Below are 12,285 nucleotides of genomic sequence, written 5' to 3' on the forward strand. Positions count from 1 at the left end.
TTGTCTTCACTTAGAAAGACAGAATTTCTTTGCCTTTTCTTCATAGGCAAATGACATTATGCGCTATTAAACTTCCTCCAAATGGAATATGTTACATTTTAGTTTTAGGACTATGGGGTTTTTATACTGTGCATGGTGTCTAGTGATTCTTTCTCTACAGAGAAAAAAGCAAGAGGAAATGGGTTTGCATAACAGTCAGAGGGACCTCAGCCAGATACAATGAAAAGTTTCCTGGTAGCCAAGACAGTACAAACTACGAGTCAATGGAGGGTGTGATGGGAACCCTCCTCCTCTGTAAGTTTGTGGAAACAACCCAGATTCTTATCTGTCTGGAATTCTTTAGATGTAAATCTGTCTGATAGGCAAGGAGTGGACTTCCAGGCCTATGAGGTCATTTCTGCCTTGCAGCATTGAAACATTCCAAAGAAACATAAAATACATATCCATAAGCCCAATGGCATAAACCAAGAACAATCTCACAAAGTTTCTCAACCTGAGCACAAGTGACATTTGGGCAGGGCAATTCAGCAAATGCAAGATCGGTTAACATCACCACAACCCACACCTCTGGGTTGAATTATCTCACCACTGGAACGAAGGAAAACAATGTGTTTCTCGCAGTTACGAGGACAAATGAAATATAGGAAGAGCGCCCACGAAGGACCTGCTAAGTGTAAGGACTCATTAACTTCCTTACCCCTCCCTTTAAAATTTTAGGATCTGAAAAGCGTATTTTTTTAAGAGCTCAAGTTTATGAAAGACACATCTCTAAGTTGTTCTGCCACAGCCAATAATTTCTGAACCCACAGGTCTTTATTCATAGGGAGCGTGATGCAGTGCCTCACCCAAATAGTTTGGATTTGTTTTGTTTCGGATTGGAAGAAAACATTAGAAAATTCCTCCTTCACTGTTACCTAAAATCTTCTTATACTTCCTCACAGTGGTAGACTGTGTTAAAGGTGCTCCTGTTCTGCCGAGAAGTGACAGGCGTTCACGCGGCGCAGGAGAGGAAGAGACGAGATCCTGCTACGCGAACTGCTACGCATCGCGAGAATTGGACGCCATTTGTTCTCGTGGTGTCCGGGCCGTGGCTGCTCGGCCAACCTCGGCAGGAACCCCCGCCCCCAGGCTCCCCCCGCCCCCCAAAGAAAAGAAATGAAAAAAGAGGCAGAAAAGATACATAAAGAAAATTGGATATACATCATTGAATGGTAGTATAAATAGTTCATGTTAGTATGTTCTGTAAAGAAATATTTAGATCATTTACCAATCATCTCCTCTTACTCCTCTCAGAAAATGATGGCCAGAATTGATCTTTTCGGTCATGAAGATGCTTTTGTTGTGTCTGTTTCAGAAATGCGACGCCGGATTCTTTTTTGCCCAGTCGGGAGAATGTTTGCCCTGTGACTGTAATGGTAATTCCAACGAGTGCTTGGATGGCTCTGGACTCTGTGTGGTAAGTCGGGGTCATCTGTCACTTCTCACATATTGCATTGAGCCTTTGCATCTTGGGTGGGGATAAAATATTCTTCCTGGATGTTTGAGCTACCTAGGAGCAAACTGCTAATCAGGCTTTCCTTTTACCCTTCACTTTTCCTGTAAAACACCTCATATAAACTGCGTATGACTGTAAGTGGTCACCAAGGTGTATGTCTGAATGTGCGTGTGTCCCTAGCAGTAACTGCCCCACCACCCTCGGCAGCTGGTTTCCTGCTAACGGCCATTGGTGATAGGCTTGAAAATAATACACAGAGGAGGAAATCATCCATCCAAATTCCTCTGTAATAGTACAGTTTGCCATATGTTTGGCTTCACTCCACATAGACCAGGGGAATAAAACAGTTGTTTCATAGCCTATTTTACAACTTAAGATAGTCAGGTCTATAGATCAAAATTTGTTTAACAAAAAAAAAAAAAAGTTTAAACCAAATAGCTAATAAAAATGAAAGCTTTGGCGTTATGGTCTTTGTAACTCTGTAATCAAGCCCCCAAAGAATTTTTTTTTTCCTTAACTGAAATGAATTTTCCAATAGACAGTGAAACATGATAGAGATTTATGAAGGAGAATGAGAAACCTTTTAGCAAAAGTACGTGCTACGTATTTCCCATTTTCACTAAAGGGACTGACAACCTAGTGAAAATGGAGATTGAAATATTTACCAGAAGTGACTTCAGTAGAGATCGTAGGAGGCTTTTTTAAAGACTTATGCCCTAAGATCATGTTTTCCTTCATGAGCAATACTATTACACAGCGGTATAATAGTAGAAGTTCCCATGAGGCAAAGAGGCTTTCCAAAACTGCAAGAATATTTTTGCATAAACTGCAAGAATACTTAAATATACCTACCTACCTCAAAATTAGCATAATTGTCTGTATTAAGCAGATAATTTTGATTATAAGTGGTCTTCAGGGTGTGTACTTGAAGGTGTTATTTTACTCATGTATTACAATTAAGATGCAAATTAGAACGTTTCCATTTATTTTAAACCTAACAATTCACATTTTTCTAGGGACAGAATTAAGTTGCAAACACTAAACGTTGCTAACTCTTTGTAGTGTTTGTTTAGTCCAGGCGTTTCTGTTTTCCCCTTCCCCCGTCTTCTTAAATAACCATTACATCCAGGATGTCCTCTGTAGCAGTGTAGGCACCCGCAGCTGCCAAAGTCTACCCCTTTCTAATGCTTCCATCTCCGGTTTCCTGTTATTTTAATCCCAGTGACATTTGAAAAGAAAATCCCATGGATGCACTTGAACTAATAATGTACATCTCTGATAATTTGACCAATTGAAGGCTCTTTGTCATCTAGTTTATTTAAATATAAGACAATAGGGACTGGCCAGCCCATCAGCTGCTGTTAGGCAGTCAGTAAGATAGAAGACTGAAATAAATTAAAGGGGAAAAATGTCCCTCCTGCTAGTGCCTATGGAGGGCTATGACAAAACTACTGTTCGTTACAATGACCTGGTCAGAATAGGAGCTATCATGGTTTTATCTTTGACCTGGACTTGAGCTTCTGAAGGGAGCAGTCATCACGTGATTCCTTCATAGCTCTTGGGGCATACGAAGTTCTAATAAAAGTTTGGGGATGGGCTAGGGTATAAACATTTATATGCACACTCAGGGAAGTTGCCGATCTTCCTGCAGTTACTTTGTTCCAAGATAGAACATTAAAAAAAAAGAAAGAAAATCGCCATCTTACTTCTCAGCTCCTGCCCTGTAGCCCCAGCTTCTTGTCATCGTTCAGGGAGCCAGAGAAGACACAGCGGCTCCACCTGAACATCTTGCAATTCACTGTGGGCACCAGAGTTTCAATCAGTTCTTACAGTTTGCCTGGCCTAACTCATTTCTCCCATCTTCCATAAGCAACCAAAAATAAATGGCCTTCTTTTATTTCATTTGGATTTATTTTGAAGGCTTGTAATGCCTCTGTCTTATCTTCCCCTCTTTGTTTCTAATTCTTCCTCCATTCCCATGATCAGTTTCAATTGGACCTTATATTTTACAGACTGATTTTAAGGAACTAAGCCATTTGACAAAATATATAGAGTAAACAAAGTTATGCTACCATTTCAGACATACCAAAAAATCTTAAAGAGATTTCTTCACAAGAGGAATGCCAACTCTTCAGATGCAGAAAGGTGGCTAAGTGAAAAGTGGATTAACTAATGAAATCCAGTATGCATTGGTTGTCTTTCCAAAGGGCCACTTTGCATCTTATCAGAACCAGGGTGCATTGGGCAGGGTTCTCAGTGGAGTCAGCTAGGCAGAGACTTAAAGGCCAGGCAACTCCAGTGGGCATGGCAGACTCTCTAGGAAAGCTCCCGAAAGAGGCATGAGAAAGGATTTAAGGTGTAGAAACAAACAGAAGCAGACAGATGGCTAGTGATAGGAATGCCTGGTCACTGATAACCTATAGTTTATCCCCCGATCTAGAGGCTAGGTACAGAGAACCAAGAAGAGGCCATGACTAAGGCCAGTTACCATCAAAAGAACTGGTGCTTCATCATCAGGAGAAAGCGTGGAGCCCATTGACCAGAACTAGAGTGGAGAAAATCTGACTTGAAGTTCACCACTGGCACGGGCTCCTCAGGTTCCTTTTGATTAAGCATTGGTTTATCTGTTGATTTCATTTATCCACTTAACAAATAAGCATTTTTTGAGTACCACTTATGTGCCTGACACTATTCTAGGATCTGGATTAAGTGGTTTCCACTGTGTGGACTGAAGGGCTGTAGGGACAGAACACCTACTTGAAAATGCTTGTGGACGTGACCAACATAATGAAGTTCAAAGTACGAGGACCAGGGGCGCTTCAGAAACATATGCAGAGACCCCCACCTGCTCAGTGACAATCAAAGAAAAAAAATTAAAAGATTTTGAGGTCTGTGCCAGCATTTCAGGAAAAAATATAAATCTGAATAAAAAGATTTGGATTTGAAACCACTAAATAACTGCAAAACATAATTGAAATCTAGAAAGAAAACCATCAAGCTGTTAAGGATTCACATCTGGCTGGTAGAAATGTGGACGGACTTTTATTGTCTTCTTTTCACTTTACAGTATACCTACCCAAGTGTTCTACAACTGCCTGTAGTAATTTTATAATTAAAAAGATATTGATATTTAGATGGACTTCTACCCCACCCTAAGCACAATGGAGAAAGGGAAGTCATTCAGCATATTGAAGGCTAAGGAATTTTTTATTACTCTCAAAGCCTAATTAAAACCTAATTCAGGAAAGCAAAGATATTACATCTCTAATTTCTGTAGACACTAGCATTTTTCTCCTGATTGTCAAACTGTCCTTTATGTGTATTAAGCCAAAATCAACCAATGTAAGTCCCTTTAAGACTAAGCATGTGTGATGGATAAAGCAACACCCTTATTAGATGTCCAATAGAAAGAAGAAATTGAGTAATAGGGAATTCTTTTTCCTGTTTTACTTGCAACTGTAAAATTGGTATCTAAATCAAGCGCACAATTCTTACATTAAAATTTTGACAATTTTCCAATCTGTTGCAAGCTTGGAAAAACCAAATTTTGCAAATAGTGATTGATTTGGTTCCATGTTGGCTAAAGTTTTGAAATAAAGTGCTAAAATTTGTGTGCAAAGGATTTTAAGGATGGCTAGCTCAGTGGAGCCCCCTGTTGCTTTGTGCCCCCAATATAAGAGTATGATGGGAACCAAATGCAGATAGTAAGTTCTCTGTACATTGTTCTTCCTTCTTTTCTCAACTCTAAACATGTTCCTCCTCTTGTATTCCCCACCTCAATTAATGACAGCACCATTCTGCCAATCCCCCATGCTTAGATGTCCCAGATGCTTCATCAGCTGCCTTTTCCTCTTCACCAATATTCAGCTGAACACCAAATCCTGCCAGTTCAACCTAGGAGAGGGCCTCCTCTGTTCTGTGCCATCCCACTGTCTTAATTCATGCCCACAGTATCCCTCCCTGACCACTAGTGCAGCTTCCCAACCAGTCATTATGCCCTGCTCCAGACTCTCCTCCCCCTAATCTGTCTTCCTCACAAGCAATGGAAACATCTTTAAAAAACACAACCTAATCAAGGCATCCCCCCTTCTAAAATCCTTCAAGAATTTCTATTCCAGACCCACTGAGCTTCTCTCTGCCACCTAAACTAACTCTGTACTTTCACTCTCTGTGTCTGAACTTGTGTTTCCCTGTTCTCTGCCTGGGATTTCTTGCTTATCCTTCAAGGCCTAGTTCAAATATCACCACCTCCATTAAGTCTTCTCTAGCTTTCTCAGGAAGAGTAGACCCTTTCCCTTCTTTCTGACCCGTAGCAGAGTCATAGCACCTGGCACACTATATTCTTCTCAGTTTACCTCTCTGTTTTTATCACAACTTACTCAAAGTGAGTTATTCAAAGGCAGGAAATGGGTCTTCTTCATTTCAGTAACCGTCACAGCTCATTGTCTGTCATGATACCAGCTTAATCCAGGTTTAAGTGAATGAATAACAAATTAACTTAAAAGCAAAAATCTTTAATATTATAATTTGAGACACTGGGGTCCCCTTTATTGCAGTAAAATGCACTGTCTTGTTATTCTAGAGCCTTAGGCTTGGGCCGAGTGCTGAGTAACTAGCAAACAGTGCTACCGACATGAGGTGTTTCCATCTCGACCCTTGCTTCTCAAGTATAGTCTAGACCAACAGCACTGGTGATACTTGGGAGCTTGTTAGAAATGCAGAAACCCAGGCCCAACCCAGACACCCTGAACAGAATCTGCATTTTCACAAAATCCCCAATGCATTCTGTGCACACAGGTCTGAGAAGCTCTGATCTAGACAGAGCAGCGGTTCTCAAACTTTTTTGTCTCTTGAGCCCTTTACACTCATAAGAATCACTCAAGGTGCCAAAGAGCTTTTGTTTATGTGGATTATACCTGTTCATGTTTACTGCATTTGAAATTTAAAAGGGAAAATTTTTATAATATTTTCTTATTAATCTATTTGAAAAGAACAATAATAAACCCATTACATGTTAACATAAACAGTATGTTTTTTAAAAATATAAACATATTTTACAAATTGAAAATAGGTTTCATGTCTGGCTTAATGGAAGGCAGCTGGGTGTCATATCTGCCTCTGCATCAATCTGTGGTGATATCTCCTTGTCACGTAGCCTCAGGAAAACCCCACCTTACACACATGAGAAATGAGAGTGCAAAAGAGAAATAAAACCTGAGTATTATTTTGAGAATAGTTTTAACTTCCCTGGACGTATTTTGAGAACCACAGGTCTAGATAGACTGTAGTCACGCATGAAGCCTGTGACTAGCCACTAACCTGATCCTTTTAGGCTTTCTTCCCACGTTATGCTGGTGCTGTGGCCCAGTCGTCAAGAGACTCCATTTTTCACATGAAGGAGACACAGCTGGTGCCCAAATGTCATTCCTGACACTTAACGTGCAATTGATTATCTAGATGTAGCTTTCTTAACCACTGGCCAAAAATTCAGAACGCTTTTTTCATTTTTAAGTGGGGTCAGTTTCATTAAAAAATAAATTTGTACCCCACTCCAACAACAGCATACTATTTATTGCTGTCATTTTTCCTTTCTGTTTTTTAAATGGCAGAGCAATGAAGGTAAAGGATGTTTGCAATTTCAGAGTAAAAGATTTTCAGAGCTAGAAGAAACCTTATAGACCGTCTCAGCTAGATCCTCGTTTTACACACAGAGAGACCCAGAAAAGTCGAGTGACTTGCTCAAGGTCAACCAGCTAGAAAATGGAGGAGCTAGGGTCCTCTGTCCCTGCTGCCAGCACTATCCCTGCCAATCTCCCAGAATGTGCATCATTTGCCTTTCAGGGAATTTCATAACTAAGTCTTTAAAAGAAGGCAGATGACAAGAGTCAGTGTTTGCACTCTGAGCGTTTAGAGGTCACAGTGATTTGGAGGCTTTTTGCCCTTGAGGGTAATTGCTCCCTGTGGCTGCCATGGAAGAATTAGTGCCCTGACAAGGAATCCAAAGCATCCATGAGTTGTAAGGTGACAGAATTGAGAATTGGCTCATTTTTGCAGCTAAATAGGCTCTTCAGGCATGAAGAGTGGTCTAACATCTTACAACAGGCTTGTTTTCTTCTGCACAGATAGGCTTCATCTGTCCAACAAGGACTCAGACAAGTTTGACCCCAGTCTAGAGCTGCCCTGCCAGATTGCTTATGGCTTAGATTCCTGGTAGTTGGATAAGGCTCGTTGGTTTTCCCTGGGATGAGAGATTGCCACCAATTTTGAGCTGGCTTTGGGTGCATATTAATTTCCTTTACTTGCTCCAGATGCTAATTCACCCTTTCCCACTTTTTCCTTCATTTTTCTTTCCAACAAACATTTACTGAAGGTTGACTTAGCACTTGACACAGCATTAAGAACAGTGAGGGAAATATGTTAACATCCTGTTGTCTGCACATCATTATTTTTCAGTTTCTCTTCTGTCAGGTGGTCTGAACTAGCCTCTCATCAATAATTCTATTCTGTTAACGTAATTCTAATCAGGACCCAAAGACTGTCCACATCTAATGGCAGATCAAATGCCCAAAGGGCATTCAACCACAATAGCTGTGGCCCACATCAGGATTCCTCCCTTTCGTCTAGTGTGTTGTTCTTGAGATGAAACTCAAACTGTTAGTAAAACAGTCTGACACTTTCTAATGCAGTCATTTTATGACTCTTTTGGGAAAGAAGGCTTTTCTCTAACACACTGGAGAAGCAGTATAATATGGGAGTTTCCAGCCTAACCTCTGGAGCCAGATTGCCTGAGTTCAGATCTCACTTTTGAGACACACCTACCTCTGTGTGACACTGGGCAATTTACTTAACCTCCCTGTGTCTCTATTCATTTGTAAAATGGGGAAAAAATAGTAACTTACCTTAGAATTATTGTGAGAATTAAATTAGTTAATCCAGATAAAATGTTTTGAGCAGGACCTCACTATTATTTTGAACCTCAACATAGAACATAGAGACAAAATAAAGAACTCAGAGTTGAGCTTACAGTCACTCCGTCTTGCCTTCCCCAAGATTCTTCCACAGAGCCCTATTTTCAATGGCGTTCTAATTCTAACAGTACAATTTTTCACTGAAAAGCCTATTCAAACTTTATACACTCTGGTGAATATAGATGTCTTCTTTTCATCTTTGAAAATATCGTAGTGCTACTGGCATTGCCTTGTGCAATCCAGTCATGTCCAGTTGGAGAAAATATCAGTAGACTAGCATCACTGACTCTTCCAGAGGACTAGTGAGAAATTAATCCATCAGTTCAACAAACAGCTGCTGAGTACAGGCTCCATTCAAGTTGATGGCAGTATAATGCTGAGAGACGCAGTGTGGAGGGAAGCGCTGCTGAAGCTGGGAGCAGATGATAACAGTACAATGTGGGCAATGGAAGGAGAGAAGGATCGGGGAGGGGGGCATCAGGAAGGAATCCTGAAGCTCTCAAGGCCTGGTGCAGATCTTGAATGATAAACAGACATTCTAGGCAGAAGAATCAACTGTTTTGTGCTTTTTATCCAATTATCCCTACCACAAATGGAAGAATCACACAATAAACCTGCTTACTATTTTTTGTATATCATTATCCAAGATATCAACCCATTAGCAGAATATTCTTTATCTACTTTGTACTCCATTTATGCTTTATTCAGACACATTTTGTTCTTCCAAGCCCATAAATTTTTTTTTTAATATTTATTTATTTATTTTATTTTTGGCTGCGTTGGGTCTTCGTTGCTGTGCGCGGGCTTTCTCTAGTTGCGGCGAGCGGGGGCTGCTCTTCGTTGCAGTGCGTGGGCTTCTCATTGCAGTAGCTTCTCTTGTTGGGGAGCACGGGCTCTAAGCACACGGGTTCAGTAGTTGCAGCATGTAGGCTCAGTAGTTGTGGCGCACGGGCTTAGCTGCTCCGTGGCATGTGGGATCTTCCCCGACCAGGGAACGAACCTGTGTCCCCTGCATTGGCAGGCGGATTCTTAACCACTGCGCCACCAGGGAAGTCCCAAGCCCATAAATTCTTAAAGTGTTCCCCCTGGTGCTTACCCGGGCGGATTTGTTTTTTCATTTCGTATTTATTCCAAGTCAGTAAACTGATGCTTCTAGGATATCCAGAGTTTGATCATTCTGATTATCATTCTGAATTGAAATGAGTAACTGAAGAATAATCCCCTCTTCACACAAACTCCGAAGAGAGTCCCCAGGCTGCTAGTGCACACGCGGAGGTCATCCCCATTGTCCGCACTTTGTAGCATTGACTGGGGCCAGCGTGGCTCCTTTGTGCTGACCAGGACCATCGCACACCATCTATTTTGTCAGGCCTGGCATCCCCTTTGCTTGAACTACTGCTTGATTCCCAGATTTGCTGTGTATAAAGTTTCTGACTGTGTCCTTGTCAGTTTTCTTATCTTTTGTCTTACAGCACTGCCAGCGGAACACAACAGGCGAGCACTGTGAGAAATGTCTAGATGGTTATATCGGAGATGCCATCAGGGGAGCACCCCACGTCTGCCAGCCGTGCGCCTGCCCCCTGCCTCATGTTGCCAAGTAAGTCTTAAAGGAAGATGGTCTCTTCTACCACTTATCTGCTTAGTTTTTCTTTTTTTTTTTTCCTCCCTATACAGAGTTCTAAGGTTTTTCCACAGTCAGAATTGAGTATCTCACGTTGCAATAAGACTGGAGAGAGGTAGGAAAGTCTTCTAGCCTAAATCCACTTTCAGGAAAGCTTAAGCACTGCAGCATAGGTGATGCCTCTGTTCCCTAAATATTGGGGGTGGGGACGGGGCACATCACAGAAGTGAGTGAAGCTTCCCAAGTTTTATAATCAAGGCTAGTCTCATCTTTTCTTGGCCATCCCTTGACCTAGAGAGATCACAATTGGTGATGCCAACAGACGTTATAATTCGTCATTTTCAGTGGTAGTGCTTCTCCTACTCCCACAGAGCAGACATTTTCTACATGTGGCGGCTAAGTAGGCTTTCAGTCAGAAATAGAACACAGGTAAGCAGATGTGCTTTAGACCAGTCAGCTCATACAAGATATCTGAGAAAACTAATTTTCACTTCTGGCTGTGTTTCCTGAGTGAGAAGTTAAAGACAATACACATGCATCTTAAGGGAAATAATGGGATTCTTTTCAGGCACATATATGTATAAATCCAGTAGTTAGGTCATGACTAGCCATTTTATTGGCTTAAAAATGTAGAATGTAGAATTAAAATGATGTAGTGGTGTTTGGTTTTACAAGTATTCAACCAGTTCTCCAATTCTCTGACACCAACTGGTGTCCTACAATCTAATCAAATCTGACACTAACCACTACAGTTAGTGCAGACCCCATTGGTTAAGGGCTCAGTCCCAGTTTGAAAGCCAGCCACAAGTTGGGGTCCCAGGCTACTCACATTTCTGCCCAGCTAAGTACAAATTCAGGGGTCCCTTCAATGCCTCTCCAAGTTTGATAATTCTCTACAATGACTCACAGAACTCAGGAAAGCACTGTACTTACAAATACAGTTTTATTACAAAGGATACAACTCAGAACCAGCCAAATGAAAGAGATGCAGGGACGTGGTGTGGACAGGAGATGGGAGGGAGCAGCGCCTCTGTGCACTTGCTCTCCAGGCGCACCGCCCCTCAGCAAATCTGTGGGTTCACCAGCCCAGAAGCTCCCCAAACCTTGTTGTTCCGAGCTTTATCAAAGTTTCATTATAGTCATGATTGAATTATTGGTGATTGAACTCAATCTTCAGTCCCTCTCCCCTTCCATGAGGTGGAGGGAGGGATGGGGTTGAAAATTCCAGCGCTACTACAGGAACCCTACTATAGTAGTAGGTTCCTCCCGCAGACCAGCCCACATCCTGAAGCTACTGAGGGACCCATCAAGTCACCTCATTAGCATAAACTCAAAGACAGTTGGGACTTCCCTGGTGGTCCAGTGGTTAAGAATCCTCGCTTCCACTGCAGGGGCCATGGTTCGATCACTGGTGAAAAAAAAAAGCCTTAAAAAAAAAAAAAAAGATACAATCGAAAAATTGAAAGGGACTCATTATGAATAACAAAAGACAGTCATGTCACTAAGAAATTCCATGGATTTTAGGAGCTCTGTACCAGGAACCAAGACAAAAATCAAATATATATTTTTTATTATCCCACAAGTGGAAAGAGTAAAAAATCTAGGTTCATATCTCTGCCTTGGCACATTATAGCTGTGTTATTTTAGACAAAGTCCCTTCTCTCTGTGTCTCACTTTCCATGAGATTTCGAGTCAAGGAAACTAGATTCAGATGCTAGCTTCATTTGTTGATTCCTTTAACCTGCTCTGGATCTGTTTTTTCCTTAGTAAATAAGAGTTGGTGTGAGGATCTGCCTCACAAAGTTGGATTAGGATAGCACGTGTGGAGCACTTGGGTTGGTGCCTCACACATAGAAAGGTGTATGTAGATGTTGGCTTTACTGAACACATACTTTATATTTTTTCTAACGCATTTTGCATACTCTATGTTAGGCACTCTTCTAAGTGTTTGGATGCAATATTTGCTTGATAGTTGTAGTAAAAATTAAATAATGCATATAAAATAATTTTTTAAAGGCCTGAATGCCTGACACACAAACACATACACACACACACACACACACACACACACACACACACACTTTCTTTTTTTTTTCTTTTCTATTATGGTTTAATACAGGATATTGAATATAGTTCCCTGTGCTTTACAGTAGGAACTGTTTATCCATTCTATATATAATAGTTTGTATCTGCTAATCCCA

At 41.2% G+C, this 12,285-nt stretch overlaps 1 protein-coding gene across 3 annotated transcripts in view; it reads left to right on the forward strand.

Moving 5' to 3' along the window:
* LAMA4 (laminin subunit alpha 4) overlaps positions 1 to 12,285 on the forward strand; it is a 147,271-nt gene that overhangs the window by 38,088 nt on the left and 96,898 nt on the right. For all 3 annotated transcript variants that reach the window (XM_082404711.1, XM_082404710.1, XM_082404712.1), the window contains 2 exons: positions 1,355 to 1,456; positions 9,936 to 10,060. In XM_082404711.1, the coding sequence (XP_082260837.1) occupies positions 1,355 to 1,456; positions 9,936 to 10,060 (227 nt within the window). The remainder of the gene's footprint in view (positions 1 to 1,354; positions 1,457 to 9,935; positions 10,061 to 12,285) is intronic.

The sequence above is a fragment of the Balaenoptera borealis genome, assembly GCF_965194805.1.
Source record: "Balaenoptera borealis genome assembly, chromosome: 9".
Classification (NCBI taxonomy): domain Eukaryota; kingdom Metazoa; phylum Chordata; class Mammalia; order Artiodactyla; family Balaenopteridae; genus Balaenoptera; species Balaenoptera borealis.